The sequence below is a fragment of the Aspergillus bombycis genome (assembly GCF_001792695.1).
Source record: "Aspergillus bombycis strain NRRL26010 chromosome Unknown contig00178, whole genome shotgun sequence".
NCBI lineage: Eukaryota > Fungi > Ascomycota > Eurotiomycetes > Eurotiales > Aspergillaceae > Aspergillus > Aspergillus bombycis.
The window spans coordinates 28-18,767 of NW_019170180.1; the positions used below are offsets into that span (position 1 = coordinate 28).

General features: G+C 47.6%; 7 protein-coding genes across 7 annotated transcripts; 5 read left to right on the forward strand and 2 right to left on the reverse strand.

Annotated features, from left to right (window-relative positions):
• Window positions 1-1,565: 1,565 nt before the first annotated feature.
• Window positions 1,566-3,121, forward strand: ABOM_011609 (cytochrome P450; the record flags this gene model as incomplete). The annotated part of the gene is made up of 2 exons (XM_022538737.1): window positions 1,566-2,916; window positions 2,976-3,121. 2 exons carry the CDS (start codon window positions 1,566-1,568, stop codon window positions 3,119-3,121), a joined length of 1,497 nt encoding a protein of 498 aa, XP_022383501.1.
• Window positions 3,122-3,817: 696 nt separating this feature from the next.
• On the forward strand, window positions 3,818-5,403 carry ABOM_011610 (CCCH zinc finger DNA binding protein; the record flags this gene model as incomplete). The annotated part of the gene is made up of 5 exons (XM_022538738.1): window positions 3,818-3,895; window positions 3,955-4,098; window positions 4,166-4,213; window positions 4,289-4,586; window positions 4,649-5,403. The coding sequence occupies 5 exons, from the start codon at window positions 3,818-3,820 to the stop codon at window positions 5,401-5,403; spliced, it is 1,323 nt and encodes a 440-aa protein (XP_022383495.1).
• A 697-nt stretch (window positions 5,404-6,100) lies between these two features.
• ABOM_011611 (uncharacterized protein) lies at window positions 6,101-8,088 on the reverse strand (the record flags this gene model as incomplete). The annotated part of the gene is made up of 5 exons (XM_022538739.1): window positions 6,101-6,610; window positions 6,663-6,798; window positions 7,069-7,425; window positions 7,483-7,587; window positions 7,649-8,088. 5 exons carry the CDS (start codon window positions 8,086-8,088, stop codon window positions 6,101-6,103), a joined length of 1,548 nt encoding a protein of 515 aa, XP_022383496.1.
• A 740-nt stretch (window positions 8,089-8,828) lies between these two features.
• On the forward strand, window positions 8,829-9,698 carry ABOM_011612 (isopenicillin N synthase family dioxygenase; the record flags this gene model as incomplete). The annotated part of the gene is made up of 3 exons (XM_022538740.1): window positions 8,829-8,898; window positions 8,963-9,621; window positions 9,678-9,698. The coding sequence occupies 3 exons, from the start codon at window positions 8,829-8,831 to the stop codon at window positions 9,696-9,698; spliced, it is 750 nt and encodes a 249-aa protein (XP_022383497.1).
• Window positions 9,699-10,909: 1,211 nt separating this feature from the next.
• On the forward strand, window positions 10,910-11,345 carry ABOM_011613 (uncharacterized protein; the record flags this gene model as incomplete). The annotated part of the gene is made up of 3 exons (XM_022538741.1): window positions 10,910-11,086; window positions 11,144-11,247; window positions 11,306-11,345. 3 exons carry the CDS (start codon window positions 10,910-10,912, stop codon window positions 11,343-11,345), a joined length of 321 nt encoding a protein of 106 aa, XP_022383498.1.
• Window positions 11,346-13,877: 2,532 nt separating this feature from the next.
• Window positions 13,878-14,809, reverse strand: ABOM_011614 (glycerol uptake facilitator; the record flags this gene model as incomplete). Its single annotated transcript, XM_022538742.1, has 2 exons — window positions 13,878-14,111; window positions 14,183-14,809. The coding sequence occupies 2 exons, from the start codon at window positions 14,807-14,809 to the stop codon at window positions 13,878-13,880; spliced, it is 861 nt and encodes a 286-aa protein (XP_022383491.1).
• Window positions 14,810-17,550: 2,741 nt separating this feature from the next.
• On the forward strand, window positions 17,551-18,396 carry ABOM_011615 (pectate lyase; the record flags this gene model as incomplete). The annotated part of the gene is made up of 2 exons (XM_022538743.1): window positions 17,551-17,920; window positions 17,993-18,396. The coding sequence occupies 2 exons, from the start codon at window positions 17,551-17,553 to the stop codon at window positions 18,394-18,396; spliced, it is 774 nt and encodes a 257-aa protein (XP_022383492.1).
• Window positions 18,397-18,740: the final 344 nt, after the last annotated feature.

Genomic DNA, 18,740 nt, shown 5'->3' on the forward strand with positions numbered 1-18,740 from the left:
GCGACGATAAGGAAACCCCAGATCAAGCCAGCGGTACCTCCATCGGTCAGACCTTGCTCAAGTAGTCTGTCGGATAAGGTCAACATTTAGATCATTAAAAGTTTGGATACTCAAGAGACGTACGTCAGGATAACTTCCCATGTTGCGATCAATGTGCAACCAAAACCGACAATAGAGATAAACCGGAAATTCCTCTTCCGTAAAGTAAGCGACAAAATACAAGCTTGATCAAGGCCAACGAAAGACATACACGCAACACCTGCTCTCGGCCTAGAGCACTCATGTCGGCCTGGTCCTTCACAGTACCCCGGTATTTGGCGGGCACGAAATGGCCTCCTTGCGCCGCCTCATCGCCATAGTTGGTGGTGGAGACTTGGGGGCCATCTTTCAGACTGTTGAGCGAGACCATATTGGAGACACCGGCGCACCTAGTTGCGCATCAAGAAAAATCGTGGTTGAGGGAAAGGACGGGTTCAGCACGACAGGGATGTGAAGAAAGAAACCGAGTGTTTAAACCAGAGGTAGTTCCAAAATAAATTAGTCGTAAATTAAACTAGAAGGGAAAAAAACTAGAGGAGCCAGATGAAACGAGCACGTTGAATCTACTAGCAGATTTAGATGCGCCACTCGTTCGGAGATTTCAAAAGCCGGAACTGGTCCAGGGAGTTGGAGATTTGGAGTTCGTAAAAATCCCCTGATATCCGAGTCATTAATCGTGCTAATGCGGTTCTAGAAGCAATCGAGCATGCTACTCCATAAACGGCATATAACACGCGCGACACTGGCTCGGGAATCGCTGCCATAATTAGATTACCGGTAAGATACGCAGAGCCATAAACGAGGATGCAGAGGCAGCAACGTTCAGGATTGATTCCTTCAAGGTTCTACTCCGTACAGGGTTACATACAACCTAGGCGCTATTTTGCGAAGTAGGAAAATGAATAATGGAAAATAGAAAAAAAAAATAAAGAGAGAGAAAAAAAGGATCTAACTCTGTCAGCGTTCCATGGAAAGACCAATCTAAGTGCAATATTATTGATTGATATCCACTCCTCAAACGCCATTGCATCAGCCCATAAGCACACTATCCTTTTAGTTCATCGCCAGACAGCCAACCGGATCTAGCGCAGATCCCCATCAATGCTCCATACGAACCATCCAAAAGGGGATTTCGGCCCATCCCGGCATAGGCACAACCAAATCTCGTTTTGATGACAATCTGGAACATTGACTGTGGGGGGTCACAAGAGATGTTGACCTTCTGCGCGTGTTTCTGTTATGCAAACTCCACGAGGAATGCAACCGAGCAGCATTAACCCCCTTCTCTCCAAGAACTACCCTTCTAGTCATAGTCATCGGGGTTACTTGGCGCCCAAATCTGCTTTAGTAATGTGGCCGGTGATTGGTTACTTGTCAGTGCTGGCCTGATCCTCGAGAACTTGATGCTCGGGACTTGCATCTCGTTGTCTGCATTCATGAACGAGGTAGGGCTTCATAAGTCACGACGGATGGCTCTTCACAAAACCTAGGACTTCAAGACTCGATAGGCATCGCTTGTGACAATCATGACATCCGCTACCGTAATCGCGATCGGCGTCCTTTTAGCGGCTTTACTATACAAGTATATCATTCACCCTTGTTGTTTATCGCCAATCGCCAGCGTCCCCAACGCACATTTCACATCACCCATTTCGACTAGGTGGATAGAAAAGCAACGCAATGAGGGCAAAGAAGTCCTCGCCATCTACGACCTACACCAGAAGCTCGGTCCTGTGGTGCGACTGGGACCGGATGAACTGAGCGTGAATTCACTGAGTGGCCTGAAGACAATCTACACGGGCGCATTCGAGAAGCACTCATTTTACAGCGACGTGTTTATCAATTTCCAGACGCCTAATCTAGTCGGAATGCTGCATAACAATCCTCACGCTCGTCAGAAGCGTATGCTCAGCAGAATCTACTCCAAGTCGTATCTGCAGGAGTCGCGGGATCTGCGCGATATCTCCAGCATTGTTCTGTCCCAAAGACTGTTCCCAGTTCTACGGCATGTAGCCAAATCTGGAGAGGCGATCAATGTGTTGCCTTTGTTCCAAGCCGTGGGGATGGACTTCACGTCATCTTACTTGTTCGGCACAAAGAATAGCACAACATACATCTTCTGTCTTCCGGAGTGGCAACAATGGTTGGAGGAATATGAGAAGTTCAAGTACATGAGTGTACAGGATCGGTACATGGGTTTCATTGAAAGCTGGTGCCTTTCACTTTGCCGCAAGGTCGAGAATAACGATCAGCCGAATGATGTGCCGATCGCCACGAATGCAGTGGTATATAGCCAGCTTCGTCAATCGCTTGAGAAGGACCCGGACAATCGACCCCTCGAATTAGCTATTGCATCGGAGGTACTCGATCATCTTGTAGCAGGTCATGAAACTAGCGGAATTACCTTCACCTATATGATGTGGGAGCTCTCTCAACACCCAGAACTGCAAGCCGAGTTGCGCCGAGAGCTCCTCACGCTGACACCGAATCTGACATCCCTATCTGCCTCGGATGATGCAGCGGGCCTACCATCTCTCCCTTCACCGTTGGAAATTGATGCTCTTCCCCTGCTAGATGCAGTCCTCCGAGAAACTCTGCGGTTACATTCGCCCGCACCAGCACCATTACCTCGCGTAACACCAGCCTCCCCGGCCGGCGTATCAATTGATGGCTACCACAATATTCCTGCTGGCGTACGCGTGAGCTCTTCTTCGTACTCGCTGCACCGTATCGAAGAGGTTTACCCCCGATCGTCAGATTGGCTCCCCGAACGATGGCTCAAACCCGAACCAGGCAAGATTCACGATATGCGCCGACTGTTCTGGCCGTTTGGAAGTGGCGGGCGCATGTGTTTGGGTAGTAATTTTGCTTTGCAGGGTAGGTCAATCATGGTTTTCGGATCAAATTATAATTTCACTAATGGAAGGATACTACAGAAATCAAACTTGTGATGGCAGCAGTCTACACGAACTTTACGACTTCTATTGTTGACGACGAGGGCATCGAGCAGGACCATGCGTTCATTTCCCTGCCCTTGGGGCGTAAGCTTATGTTGAAATTTACTCCTGTGACGGAGGCATGATCTAAAGCATGAGGGGCCACCATGATAATGATTCAATCATGATTAGAGAAATGAGTGATGCGCATTTCATTCTCTTGTAACCAGCCAGTAACTGCTCACTACGACAATGATAACAATCTTACCATGTTAAGACCTAGATTGATGAGGATATGAAATAGCGCAATAACGGTCGTCATCCGTTGTACGACCCCGTATAGACGAGGCAGGTATGCGAGGCTATCAAACAAAGGTCAGCCCTTGCCTTTTGGTGCCTAATACGGTCTTAGGACGCGTCCAGCATATCCAACACTGGCCTACATGACTTCTCGCTCAGAACTCTGCTCGGGATGATTCGAAACCTGGCCTAAGTTCACAGGTCATTCCTTTGCGCTGTTCTGGTGAGACGTGGTCTCGCAAAGTTTACTGGTCAATGAAACTCCAGAAGACTTGCTCGGTGTAGCTTCATAGTTAGTCCCAACTGGTGAAGCAAAATGGCCGTTGTGATGTGGCTTATGTTGTGTTACTCTGACGTGTCAATGCATGACACGCAAGGCTGCCGTATACCCTCTGCTTTGCCTCAGCTATACCCAACGCAGTACTATGTTTATGTAGAATTTAAATTGTACAATGTCTTCTTCCTGTACATTTGAAGTACAATCACTGTGTCTTTAAAGTTCTCGGTATCTTGGTAGCTACGTTTTCTAATCACTTGGCACGATGTTGGATCTGGATGACATGAGGAGGCGGTATAGAGAGCTGAGCAGTGTTGAAGATAGTAAAGAGAAAATCATCGAGGTTGGTCCGAAGCTATATCCAATGCAGCGGTCGTGTTAACTGAGCCGGATGGTATGCAGGATCTCTTCTCTCAAGTTGAGGAGCTGCGGAAGGATCTCACAAAAGCACATGATGAAGTCGACAACTATAAGGAGCTCGCTGGTTTGTTCAAGGACAAGTCAAACAAAGATAAAGAAGCATTGGAGATGAAGAACCGTGATCATGTAAGTCTTGCGTCGACGGCACACTTCCTGTCTCTAGGGTGAGTCCGTCTAACATGATACCATTCAGGCTAGGCTGAGCTTTGTTTCTGTGCTCGTTGACGGTGACGGTATGAATGTGAGTCTTCCAATCCCCCCATATCCCTTGTCCATCCGATATACCTTTCGTAGCTGACAATTACTCTGTTCTTAGTTTCAAGATCACCTCATCCAAAGTGGATATGACGGCGGTCAAAAAGCTGTGCAGCTTCTGAGGAAAGCGGTTGAGGACTACCTGTTTCAACTTGACCCCGAAGCGAACCCCAGGATCCAGTGTAAGATCCGTGTATATGCCAATGTGAGCGGCCTGTCAAAGACGTATCGTGATACGAGCATTGCCCCTGTCGACGGAACGCTAGAGGCGTTTATTCAGGGATTCAACATGGAAAACGGACTATGCGATTTCGTGGACGCAGGAAACGGCAAGGAATGCTCGGACGTGAAATTACGAGGTGGGCTATGAATCCCCTTTAAGCATATGTCATACAGAATTGCTTACTAGTTTATTGGTCAGCCCTGTTTGAGCAGGATATCCTCGACGTCCATTGTCAGCGTGTTATATTCTGCGCGTCTGCGGACAATGGATATGCACGCGTCCTGGGACCACATCGAGAGTCCGACCGTATCTCCCTCGTCGAAGGACCGTCCTTCGCGCGTGAAATCAAAGAGCTAGCACCCCATTTTGCAACCACCAGTTTCCCAGACGTGTTTCGGTCGACGAAAATAACCTCCAGAAGGGTATCATTCAGCAATGTCACTCCGCCGAGGACACCCCCTCGGAACTACGCTTCAGCCGTGAAAACAACACCCCCTCGGTCACAATCGACGTCGGATGTGAATCGACGATCCCCTTCACCCCTTACTTCGGCTCGAATCTCGAATAGAAATCGCAGCCCCGTCAGGTTAGCGGTGTGCAAAAATGCGGCTGGCCAGCGTGTCGATCCCCCCTTGCGGTATTCCACCAAGGAGAACGTGGATGAGTTGAAGCAGCGGAAGTTGTGCAACCCATATCATATTGTGGGCTTATGTCCCTACGGGGAAAACTGCAACCATGATCATGAGTCTCGGCTTCGGCCTCAGCAGGTGGAAGATTTGAGGTATATTGCTCGGTTGAGAGTCTGTCCGAGGGGTATATGGTGTGCGGAGGAAAGCTGTGTTTGTGGTCATCGGTGTCCCAGAGAGAATTGCCCGGGTCCTGGGTATAACGGGTGCAAGTTTCCCAAGGTCATGCATGGGGTTGATTCTTCTATTGTGGCTACTACTTTGTGAGATGTTACGGTTGTCTATTGGGCGATATTAGGGAAATGATTGACTAGTTATTGTTAACGTGATTGCTATACCTCGAATACATATATCCGATCAGCAACTGTGTGGTTGTCATTCGTGTATATGGCTTCGGAATGGTACTCTCCTCTGCTCGAAAGCGTTTATATTAACTATGAGGTAGCCCATAAAAAAGAGATAAAAAAGCAAGATATCCAAATTATTGCGACAGGTGTCACCGAGAGTGACGCGCCTTTGGTAGATCGTAGCGAAACCCTTACCGAGTGCATGATAACATGCAAGGGATATGTTTTTAAGCAGAACTGTGACTTAATGGGTTGTGTGCTCCGTATTTTCTTTAAACATTCATAGTGAAATTGATGGTGCTCTTCCCTGTGGCAACAAGGCCAATTTTGCTATGTTCGATGACGCGAATCCATGCTGAGTGGTTCACAGAAAGCATAACCTAAACGAGCAAAACGAGAATGGCGATACGAGAGCGATGAGTTCGAGACCACTTTGTATACTTAAGGTAAAATTTAAAATGAAGTAAAAGATAAAAAGAAAAAAGGCATGAGGCCAGCTATCCACGCTCGCCGCTACCCCTATTCAGCTTGGTAGTGAGTGCACCCTCAATGAAAAACTAGTCTTTCGAGGAAAAAAGAAAGAATTAGGGAAAGGGCACTCAGCAGTATAGTATAGATCAAGCGATAGCTCGTTTTATATCTTCATCTCGCTTTATACCTTCTGCAAAAACGGAATCAAACGCATCACTCCCCCGCCTCGAGATATCAACAGCGTCAAAGTCTATTGTAGCATCATCTCTGGTGGAGTCATGATCATCAATATACTCTCTAGGCTCGTGCCAACCCCAAGTTCTCACCATTCCCACGATGGGAAAGCAACGGCATGATAGATAGTATCCCAAGAATGCAATCAGCAGTCCCATCGGATACGAAATGTAATAGAACCGCTGAATAGACAGCGGCGCCTTTACACCAAGCTGATTTGGAAATGCATAAAAGCTCGGGCCTATTGAGACCAAATATACTGCGAAAGCACGGAAATTGATTCCGCGCAGGTAGTGGTAGCGAGCCTCTGGATTCATAGTGTATAGCTCTGGGATACAAAGGCGGCCTCGGCGGATCAGGTAATAGTCGCAGAGCAGGATTCCTGCAATGGCAGAGAGAAAGATCTGATAGGAGGAGAGAAACTTGATGAAAACAGCTGCTGATGACAGTAGATACCACGGGCAAATGGCGTACGATAGGACTGTACTCATCAATTAGCGACCAGAGGCTAGTTGAAATTTCGGCTAAAGCTTGCTTGCCTGCGCAGATGAAAACGGCGCGCTTGACGTTGAGGTATTTGGGGAGCAAGGCTGCTATATCGTTTCCCATCCTGTATGTGAATTAGATCATAGCGAGCGACTACAACAGCAATATGTTTTCAGCTTACGGTATGGAGTTCTCGAATATATTGGTGAAGATAGTTGAATAGACAAAGCCAAGAGAAATGAAAAAGCAGCCCGCTCGATTCCCGGGTGTATAGGATCACCTTCCATGAGACGTTTGAGAATATGGATAGGGTTCCATATAAGCTGAAGTGGTCAGGTCAGTTGCTAACGAGGGATATTCGTTTCAAAACATACCTCCCCGAATATAGGCTCACTGGTAGCAGCTATCACACAGCCCATGATGGAAATGATAAAAGTTGGCCACAGGAAAGCTGAACACTTGACCCAAAATAACATCATTCGGTCGCCTAGCATATCGCTGAAGATCGGCAGCATTGGAGACGAAGGTGGCAACACTTGCGAGCCCTAGCCAGAAGAATTTGACAACCATCCAAGACTTCTCAGTGCCGTGGATAGTTGAATGCGACCGAAGGGTATGTTTGGAAGATCCAGATAAAGAGAGTGTCCAAGCTAGCATAGCGACAGTGGCACTATAATAAGCTACCACCTTGATGTAAACTAATATCCTCATTTTTGGTATAGGGGTAAATAAAAATGCGCAGTTGATGAACCTAAATAATGTCAAATTTATCGGCGAGGTACAAATCGGCTACCATGGATGCAAGTACCAGAAGATGGAAAAGCATATCATTCCTGCACTGGTAAGGGCAGATTTAGAGCCCATCATATTAGGAATGTTCGCCATCGATGGGAAAATGGAACGCAGCAGTACGCTGGGCAAGCTCATATTAGCGATGACAATGGCTATGAATTGCACATGCAGGGCCGGCATACTTGAGGCACTGCGCACCCTGGACAGCATTGACACAGTTCCAGACAATGGCCATTACTGCACGGTTAAACGTAGACCAAAGAGCCCCAAGTGGACCCCAGCTGGACCGGCAGAGAACAGGGAAAGGGATACGATACAGTGCACCAGCGCGGCCATTTAGAGCCATGAGAATGCCTGCTAAGATCTGTCCCCCCAGTTGACAGATAATTGACTCCCACATAGACAGTCCGACTGTCAAGCCGGTCGAAGCAGCGTAGAGGTTGCTCACATTTCCCGATGCCGAGAACCAAAAGGCTAAATAAGTGATATGAGTCCATGTTCGATCTTGCACCTTTGTTGGCCTTATCGAGTCATTGTCGAGGAATTCGACCGTCCGAGGGGTGCCATCTCGGTCGACACTTCTCACAATCAATCTCTCGTGCAGAGTAGCTAATACTTTCATAGTGACTTATACAGGAAGAGGAACCTGCATAATGTAATACACAACCTTGCAAGGTATCATGCAACGGACAGCTCCTGCAGGCGGATTTATAGCTACGCATCGCCAGCTCACGGAGTCAGCCGAGTTGCGACTCAATGCTTTTTCTGAAGTGGTACAAAAAGATAACCCCCGCGCATGGCGCACCAGACAAAGAATCCTCCATATCACCGGATCTTGCATCCTGATAAGGCTTGAAATATGGCAGGGATCGTTCCCTGCGTCAACCAATGCTTTGTTAGGGTTATGTCATGGCTTATCTTCCCCACATGAACTGCCGTAGCCTCTTCATCGGTGATTGCCGAGGTGGCGCGGGGTATATATACAGTGATACCAAGCCGGACTAACCAGGTTCAAGTCAACTGTCTTGACATAGGTCTCTTGTGTGAAGTTATAGTTTCCTGCCATTGCATCATGACTACGCAGACATACACACAAATTGAACTCTTGAGCGCCAATGGCACGGTGTTGCGCCGCGTGTCAACTGCACCCCCCAGACTGCCAACAGATGATGAAATTCCAGTCATTGATTTAGCATCCATCGACGGCACTTTGGAGGAAAGAAAAACCTTGGCTTCCAGGATCAAAGCAGCGTCTGAGAACACGGGCTTCTTTTATATCCGCAACCATGGGATCCCACGGAACTAGTTCAGAACTCCCTGTCGCAAGCAAAGACCTTCTTCGATCAACCCTTAAATGAGAAGATGAAGATTGATTTTAGTGCCTCAAAGGTTTCAGCTGGTTACCACGGAGTGGGGAGCACACAGGTCAATCGTAAAGAGACGAGAGGCAAGTAATTTGTTCAAGGTTCCTGCTGTTAGCTAATATTTGACGTTAGATCTCAAGGAGACTTTCTCCATGAGATACGACCCAAGAATTGATCCAACTTGCACCGACCCTGACAGCGCTTTGGAACAAGAATACAACTCTCGCGACGATGGTGACTATGTCTGGAAAGAAACTAGCCATCTTCCAGGGTTTCGGGAAGTGACTGTGTTCTTCTGGCAGAGTCGGTTGGCATTAGCCCGAAAATTGGTCCGCATTTTTGCTCTCGCGCTCGGCGAACGAGAAGACTACTTTGATGATGTTACCACTCATCCGGGTGCAGATGCACTCTATATCCACTATCCGGGAATACCAGGTGTCACAGCGGACTCGGATATTGACGTTGGCATTGGATCCCACACCGACATCCAATGTTTCACCCTGCTCTGGCAGGACAACTCCGGTGGCTTGCAGGTATTATCAGCCCAGGATGAGTGGCTTGACGCCCACCCAATTGAAGGAACACTGGTAGTCAACATTGGGGACTTCCTTCAACGCCTCTCAAACAATAGGTTTAAATCTACGGTCCACAGGGTATATAACCGTCAGCCGGACTCGCGCTATTCAATGCCATTTTTCTTTGGGTTCAACCCCGAGGCGGTCTGTAAGGTTGTTCCATCCTGCGTGGATGATGAGCATCCACCTCTATACGAGCCAATTTCATGCGGCGAAGTATGTTATGAGTATTCTTACCAGCTTGGATTTTGCTAACCCTAGTAGTGGCATAGGGTGCGATTGGCACGTTCTAGAGTCCATAACGGAGCCAAATAGAATCTCAAGGACTGGCCAGCCAAGTTCTTTGGTCCAGTCACCAGTACAGCTATGTTCTCCAATTTGTACGTTTTCTTTTCGACTACGGCCGCACATTGATTACCATGAATGAGAAGCATAAAATCATATGGGTATGGGCTTTTCTCTAGGAGGTTCAACTTTAGGATTGAGTGCATTGGTTTATACCCTCTCACAGCCAATCATTTCCCTAGAAACACGATACGATCTTGTACCAGGATTTAACATGTAGACTAGGAGCTCACTTGAATCTACGTCAATTTCCTTACCCACATGTTAGAAGCTAAGCGAAATGTCTCTCTCACTAGCCAGACCAAGGTTCGCTTATCCAGTAGAGGCTGAGAAACAAGGCTCGGTATCCACACGGGCTGGACGGCCTATCGCTGGCGCAGACTCTAGGCTTGACTCAAATCGATCCGCTTGACTCTTGGGCGCCGTTATTAAGAACCATGACCTATTTGAGGACCCTCCATTGCTCACCGTTCTTATATTGCTTCAACTCATCCTTTGAGGTAATATTGCTTCTAATGGCTAAGGTGCGTAAGGCCGGCAGTCTTCGTAGAATCTCATTAAACCCTCAACGTCCCTTCCGAACGACGCATTGCCAACCGAACTCATCACTTCAGGTACAAAGATGGTCTGGTCACCCAATGAGATGTCAGGTCCGACCAGTGCCTTCAGGTGCATGCGGGATCTAATTTAAGTGAGCGGCTGACATGTCACTATTCATGACTTCCAGCGGCTAATAACCCTTATTTAGCCAAGTCTAGTCAGGGACCAAAGTCCCCATTGATTGGCTATCCCCCGAAGGATACGAAAGGGCCTTGGCAGTCTCTGTGAATACGAGTGAAGCCCCGACGATCTGTCAATAGCGGTCTAATGGCTTTTACCCTAATGTCTAATTAGAACACCTGAAGAGGACATAATTCTTGGCTCATAGTGCCTCATTGGATATTATCTATAAGGTTCAATGCGACATCGCGCCTCAATGGCTTAGCGGGGGCTGTGTTTGATTTTCCTTCGGGCACTGAAGGTATCATGAGAATAACACTTTATCCATATAAATAGCGTACGCAGCTTGCCTATGCGATTTCATTTCAATCAGCATTCTCAGAAGATCCAATATACACCACACAACATTTTTGCTTCTTGAAACCACTAGCAATTGAAAATGTATTTCTCCAAGTTAATCTCCGCCGCTCTCCTTGCTACCTTCGCCGCTGCCGCTGCAACACCTTCCAATCTTGAGGCACGCCAGCAGAGCGCATGCCGCCAGGCACATTCCGCACTCGAGCAAGCATCCCAATACTACAAGTCATTGGCCGAACAATGGCAGGGCAACGCACAGGTAAGGATCTTAATTCCAACTTCAGGTATCCTGTCATATCTGATATACCGCATTTAGGCTGCGATAAGACAACTTCTCCAGCAGCTAGATTCCGAGGCTGCCAAAGTTGCAGAAACTTGCGCCAAGCTTGCAGAGGCTGAGAAGGGTGCAAGGGAGTCTTAGTATGTCATTTGCACTATGGTCATTCTATGTTATACAGGCTAATGATGTGGTTACTAGTTCGGATGCTGAACGGGCCGTAAGTGATAGATTCTCGTAAAGCGGTGGCATCCAGATTCAAGCATATGGATGGGTACTAGAAGACCCATGAAAGAGAGATAGCAAGTCCGATGTGCGAAGAACTAGAGGCTAGCAGCATCCATCACAGTAACTTTAATAATTATTAATTTTTATGTGGGCGTCTTACGACAAGAAGGAACTTAGCGAAACCAACTTGACTCCATTCTCAACTACTTATGCCAAGCTAAAGTCAGCGAGTTATGAAATTTGAGAGTGAATTGTTGAAAAGCAATACATAGACGGCTTTTCCCTTCCGGCCACAAGTCTCAAGGACGGCATGATCAGCATTTAAGTAACCACATACTTCACATATATTGTATATGGAAGCTACCCCAGAATTATCTCTCAAGCTCGTGAAATATCAAATCCGAACTATTTCTGGTATAAAGCAAACCTAAAAACAGCCTTGAAAGTCCGCCAAAAGTGCGTGTAATTCCATGATGTCAGACAAACAACTCAGTCGTCATAAATAACCAAGACTGCGTGTTACAGCCCCTAGAGACACAGTACGTCGACCAGTAATGCCACAAATCCGTGCTGGAGCACAGTAGTAACCTCGGAGGCTACAGTACTATGAACGACAGAATAGATCGAGACCGCAGCCCGCCAATTAATACCTAACCAGCCGCAGCTGGTCCATGTGCAGTCTCCATTTCACTCTGGCCAACAACAGCACGCACCCTCACAGACCCCTTTCAACAGTCATCATTACTGCACATGCAATTCAGTGCAACACAGCGGTAGCATCTATAGCCAAGCCGAGCGCAAGTGGCCATACAAATTGGCGCGGTGCACCATGCCTGAAAACCGGCAAAATTCGAGTCTAGCGCCGGTGGTCAGTTTATGGTAGGATGTCTACTTGAAGTCTTGTCTTGAATACATACCAAATTTGATTGACAAGCCCTTTTCGGGAAACGAAAAGCCTTCCACCAGCCCACTGTGTGCGGCAGGCGTTGCTGCTGGTGTCCTCGTCACGGCAGAGGCGACGAGGCTGGCGCAAGCAACAAGGATGGTTGAGGGCCTCATTTGAAAATACTCTTGATAACAGTTTTATACGGTCTCCTCCCACCGAGTTATTCCTTATGAGTGGCTTTATTGCAATAACAGGTAACTTGTTCGGGAAGTAGCCCGCTATTTATACCCTGAAGCAGTGGTTAGACGCCTGTGTTAGGCGTTCTGGGGTGTTCAATTTAAAGATACTATTTTTATCACCTTTTCTTCCATGAACCCAGCAGGCCTTTGCATTGGTGCCATTGTATGAAGCCTGGGCCCCTCTTCGGCTTTCCAGGTCAGGAAATATCTCATACTAAAAGCTTGGTTTGCACGGAACATTCGCTCATAAACGCCCTGGACTGTCACACAATTAGATCCTCAACTCATTAAAGTTACCGAGAGCAAGAGTATCCCATCCATCGTGTCTGTGTTGTCAGATGTTACGCGTGAGACAAGGCTCCCGAAGGGTTGGTAGAAGAGCCGTGGTAGGTAAACACAATGTCATGCGGTAGATTACAATCGCTAAACGGCATGGATACCGAGTAACAGCAACAAGCTGTTTTGACCATGTTACTTGGTGAGGCCGGGTAGCAATGCCGTTGTCAAGCAGTTAATCCGTCTGTAAAGCGAAGCGTGTCGGCGGCACAGTACATGAGGTATATCAGACTGTGTGTGTCTAACAATGCCTTCGTTGCACACTGTGCACTTGAAATATCCCGGAGCTTCTGCAAAAGATGCGACGTATCAAACTAAGCCCCCACAAGCTAAGTTGGGATAGTGTTACTGCTCGAACTGACGATTGTGTGTATTCAATTACTTATTGGTGGATAGTTAATGCTAAGAACACCCAAGCTAGTATCAAGTTCGAAGGTCCTTTGACTATATGTCAGATTTTCTCATGTAAGTGAGCCAAAAGCACAGGCAATTGCATAGGCAGGAACAATGGCCGAACCAGTGGCCACTGAGGTGAATAACAAAATAATTACACAAGTCAAATTAACCATAATCATACAGGGCGAACCATCTGGGGCAATGTAGCATTCTGCGGATTTCTAGGAGTACAATGGTGTCTCTATCGGGATAAGGTTGTCCACTCCCCAAGTTACATAGTGGAAGAGATTCCACAGTCGGGCGTGATGAGAGCCATTAGTATGACAGCACATATAAACGACACGCATTTCTCATCCCGCTTTACTTGTACGTTTGGTACCCTTGTACATTATTTTGATCTATACGGAAGTACCTTCTTGGAGTAACACGTATACAAGCATGTATACACAAAACATATATTCAACGATGAAATCTATACTCTATAGCGTCATCTATACAACGGCAGCATCATACTTATAAAGGTTCAAGCAACTTCAAGTGTGGTAATATCCATACAAAGCATCATGTCGTATCTAGAAGGTCTTCGATCAATATCTTGCGCGTAGCATCATCCAATGCCCGGGTAAATAACACGTCATTCCATCATCGCTATGTTCACCGGCCATCGATCACCGGTCATGTAGCTTACTCAATCCAGTCGGAGAGATCCATCCCGGTCCCCAACTTTATCGAGAGCATCCGTAATATGAGATCCCTCCCCTTCATAGAGGAGAGAGTCATACGTTGCCGCTCCCAGAACGCAGCCGATAATTGGGGCGAACAGGGGGACGACAAAATAATAGTTGGCTGCAGTGAATACCTCTCTACCATAGATGATGGCAGAGAACAGTCTCGGGCCGAAGTCTCTCGCCGGGTTGATAGCCTAAGTAATTAGTTAGTATATAATGCAAGAGCGCATTGTAGTTCCAATTTCAATTTCAACTAGGCACGTACATATCCGGTCTGCCAACCCAAAGAAGCACCGATCGCAAGAAGGAGCAGAAAACTGGAAAGTTGGGGAGAATAGAACCGAGGAGCATTCGATGGGTCTGAAATGGCAAGACTTCCAAACATGAGCACTGCCGACCCAAGCAGCTCGTTAAAGGCAGCCTCCCAGTTGGACCCCAAAGTGGAGGCAGGATAAGTCGAGAAGATGCCTGCCGAATGGTGTCCCTGCGGACTCAAAATTGATCCGCCTGGAATGGTATACTCGGGATCCCAGGACTCAATGGCCGACCGGTAGTTGACGTACACAAGGGCCGCACCAACAAAACCACCTAGAAACTGGGCGAGCAATTTACCCGGCAGCTTTTTCCATTGTCCTGGTGTAGGCCGAATGAGCGCGGTACAAATGGTGACGGCGGGGTTAATGGTTGGACTAGGATCGGCAAGATAGCCGGAGAGACAGACCGCGGCTGCCCAGGACATGTTGATAGAGAGCCAAGTGCCATATTGATAATCCGATAGGAGACATTGTGCAACCACTCCATCTCCCAGGACAATCAGGAGGGCTGTTCCGAGGAATTCAGCCGCATATGGTTTCAGGGTTCCCCTAGGGAGGGTAGACAAGTTCAGAAACATCTTCCTCGGTCTGATGAAGAGATTGGAAGTCGGAAGAAAGAAAAACAGAGAGAAAGAGAGACGGGGGGAGGGGAAGCTGAAATCATGCTGTTTACGATCTGCAGATCTCTGGTTCACCGCCCCCAGTCGGGTAATCCGAGATATCCTCCGGAACTGCCCGATACGGGATAGTGTACTATCGCGTGATGTACGCCAGAATCCTCATGTTTTTTCCGGCCGGATTTCAATCAATCGACAGATCTTGGGTTCTTCCGGTCCTGCGTATACTAGTATGGATTGGGTGTTCCAAGTAGTCCATACATATTGATCTGATTCTATTCCACATCACACCCGACTCGGGGAGCCAATCAGGTGTTGCCCTGCGTCATGGTGCAAGGGTACCAGGTGGTGGATCATTCTGAACAACCCAAGCGTCCAGGTCAGCGTTACTAGACTTTCAGTCAATGCTGCTAGATTCCTCTTGGCATGAACCTTGAATATAGCTTAAGTAGCTACTTCCCGAATCCCTAGGTGCACCGAAAAGACGATATAGATCTAAATTCATTCATTCTCCGTGGTGGTACTACTGAACTCAAATTTTCCTAATCGTGCTATCAGAATCCATATAATAAGGCCTCGCAAAGTACTTAGGAACTATTCCGTGGGGCTTGAAGAATGTAATTCCTCACTACCTCTATTTAAGTTGATCTGTGTCCTTCAACTCCACCCTTCAATCTCTCGATTATGTTGAAGTCCCCGAGGAAGCAACAACATGCATTCCGTGACATTGACTCCTGACACAGATGGATCAAATGCTTGAACATGGGAAGACTCGATCATCCCGCGGCAGGTCTAAAAGCTCTCGACTACGTTAGCTTGTGATTATAGGCTATCTTGAGTGACAGAAAGCCCTGGCTTTGATGTGTTGGTTTTCCGGAAGTATGGGGAGTGGGTCCAATGTAAAATGTTACAGCATTAAGCGTGTTCTTTTCATGATGGCGGGGATAATGTCAACTTGTGAGTAACGGTGGGTGGTATGGTCCAACGTCCTCTAGCAATTCAGTTAGGTGATAACAAAAACAGCAAGAACTCATTCTCTTCCGCAGCATCTAGAACTTTGAGGGATGAACTAACGGCGGCAAGTGTTTTGTGAGCTGGCTCCTCCTGCCATTTTTCTTTTCTTTTGTGGCCAACAAGCAAAGTGACCAGAATTCCGAATATTCATGGTTAGTTGTTTTTGACCAATCCACCCCTGTCCCATGAAGTTATCACTCGCTTATCTTATCCTGTGGAAGGGGCTATCTTCAGAATATAGTTGAGAAACCGTCACCCTTTGACATTGTTGTTGTGAAGCATTCGCCCGAAACTCCCGGAGTTGCCGCACATGTGGGAAAAGCACATAATAATGCCAATTAACCGATATCTATAAGGTGATAAACACGTGCAAGGATAATTTCCGGTGTGGCATATAGAGGAACTGGCAACTGCATATATGTGTGGTCGCATTGTCACGAACCGATTGGTTATCAAGATGATGCTAATTCTAGTCCGTACAAGCGCACGACATCACGGCGATACCACGGCGAATTAACAACTTTCCGCGCAGGAACTTCCGGATGGCCCATTAGGCTCTGGCCCATGTCTGCCACACTAATTATTCCCCGAGCCGACTTGAAACATAAGGTTGGCTTGGCAAGTCTTGGAGTCTCTTGGCTCATTGTCGGTAATTTGACCCTGCGGGATTTGACCTGCGATTATCACCCATTCCCGACGATATCAAGGATCGGAGATCACGGGAGGCTATTAGGTTGAGCAGTATCAGAGCAGTCATCATCATACATTTAGAGCTTATGCTAGCAAACGGAGTCAATTAGCCCGTAGATTAACTGTCGGGAATCGCAGACCGTCTCTCTCCCCGGCAGAACTTCCCACTTGTCCGATCCACGGTTACTAGTTTGATGGTGGAACTAATGCTCGTACCGGCGTCTCTAGTCGCTGGGAGTCGAGCTTGCTGCGCCACAGAAAAGGTCCCGTTATAGTGAAACAAGTAGGGTCCCTAATATAGCTAAATAGCCAAAGAAGCCCATTAGAAGACTAGGGTCCTCCCCGTACTTTCCTCATTAGGTGGGCCATGCCGCAATATTATAGCTCTTGCTCGTGTGAAGCCTATTGTTGCAAGGCTCGGCCTGAGTTGATCCGGGATCAGCCCGAGTCAGGAGTCAGGACCCTTTAGATTGTTTCGCCACACAGACCTGGAATTGACCCTTGACACACTAACTAGCTGTTGAGGGCCAAACTACTGACTCATTACCGCCAATCGGATGTCCGGAGAAAAGCCCGGTTGTCGCGGGTTGATACTCAAAGAAGCCTTAATCCGTCAGGGCCAACAGACCCTGTCAACTAGCATGCCGGCAAATGCTCAGCGAGGGTAGGTCCGAGTGGAGACACCCATCCAAAGAGCCCATTCAAAGGGCTCAAGGATATGTTCTGGTGGACTTCTAGGGAGAGCTTCAGGCTGACCGCTGTTTCGCCTTTACATCCGGTTGTTCAACCATGCCGTGTGTGTTAAATTGAAACAAGACATACCAAGACAATTAGATTGTACATTCCTATGTAATCATTCAAGTTTCTGTCCTGTATACCCCTGGAGGAAGTATAAATTCCTCGCCATTGCCCTCATTAGAGTCTTCTAGACAAGCAAAGCAACAATCAAATCAAACTTCTCTTCGCTATCAAGTTATCAACCACTCCTCGCATCCACCATGTACCAGAAACTTCTCCTCGTTCCCCTCCTCCTCACCTCGGCTCTGGCCAGCCCTCACGATGCCTCCTCGCACCAAAAGTTCCACCAGCTGAACGAGCGTGCTGCATTCCCCATTCCCGCCTCCAAGGGTAGCCAGACCTTTAAGGAACCTTACTACGTCAAGGGTACCTATGATGGTGGCATGAAGACCTTCGGCCGTGGTGTCAAGTGTACCGGTCAGAAGGAGGGTGGCAACAAGGACGCTGTCTTCATCGTCGCTGACGGCGGTATCCTTCGCAACGCCATCATTGGTGCTGACCAGATTGAGGGTGTGCACTGCGAGGGTTCTTGCACCATTGAAAACGTCTGGTGGCAGGAGGTCTGCGAGGGTATGTTTATTCGCCATCTCACCTCTTCTCTCCCCTATTCATTGTATTCGGTGAACTAATAAACATGTATAGATGCCCTCACCTTCAAGGGTACCGGCAACGGTGTCCACAAGGTCATTGGCGGTGGTGCCCAGGGCGCCGATGACAAGGTCATCCAGCACAACAGCGGCGGCTCTGCCATCATCCAGGATTTCACTGTCCAGAACTTCGGCAAGCTGTACCGCTCCTGCGGCAACTGCAAGAAGCAGTTCAAGCGTACCGTTCAGATCAGCGGTGTCAAGGCCAGCAACGGCAAGACTCTTGTCGGCATCAACCCTAACCTCGGCGACTCCGCCACCATTGACGGCTGTGCTAGCAGCGTTAAGGAGATTTGTGTCGAGTACCAGGGTACCGACAACAACGGCAAGGAGCCCAAGAAGGTTTCCTCCGGCGCTAGCAACACCTGCAAGTTCAAGCAGCCCCTGGCTAGCTGCTAGATTAGGTGGTGGAAGATCAAGGAAAGCCTAAAGAGGTGATGATGTTAGCTGTGGTCGACAACACTTTGTATTTTTAACTTCTCATTCATTCACTGTTAGTTATAATTATACATATTTATCCAATCAAAACACTTGAATCTTTTATTTAGACACTCCTAAAGTCAGGAGTCCACCAGATTGCGTCCTTGCATATTCTCACAATGCATCCATCCATGAGCTACGTAGAAGGATCTTGAGAGAAAGTAATCACAAATTCGTCTAATCCCAATCTAGGGTGCTTACTCTAGAAGAAAGCTCTATGCAGTAAAAAATCCCGGCGTGCTATGGCACATATACATGTAGCT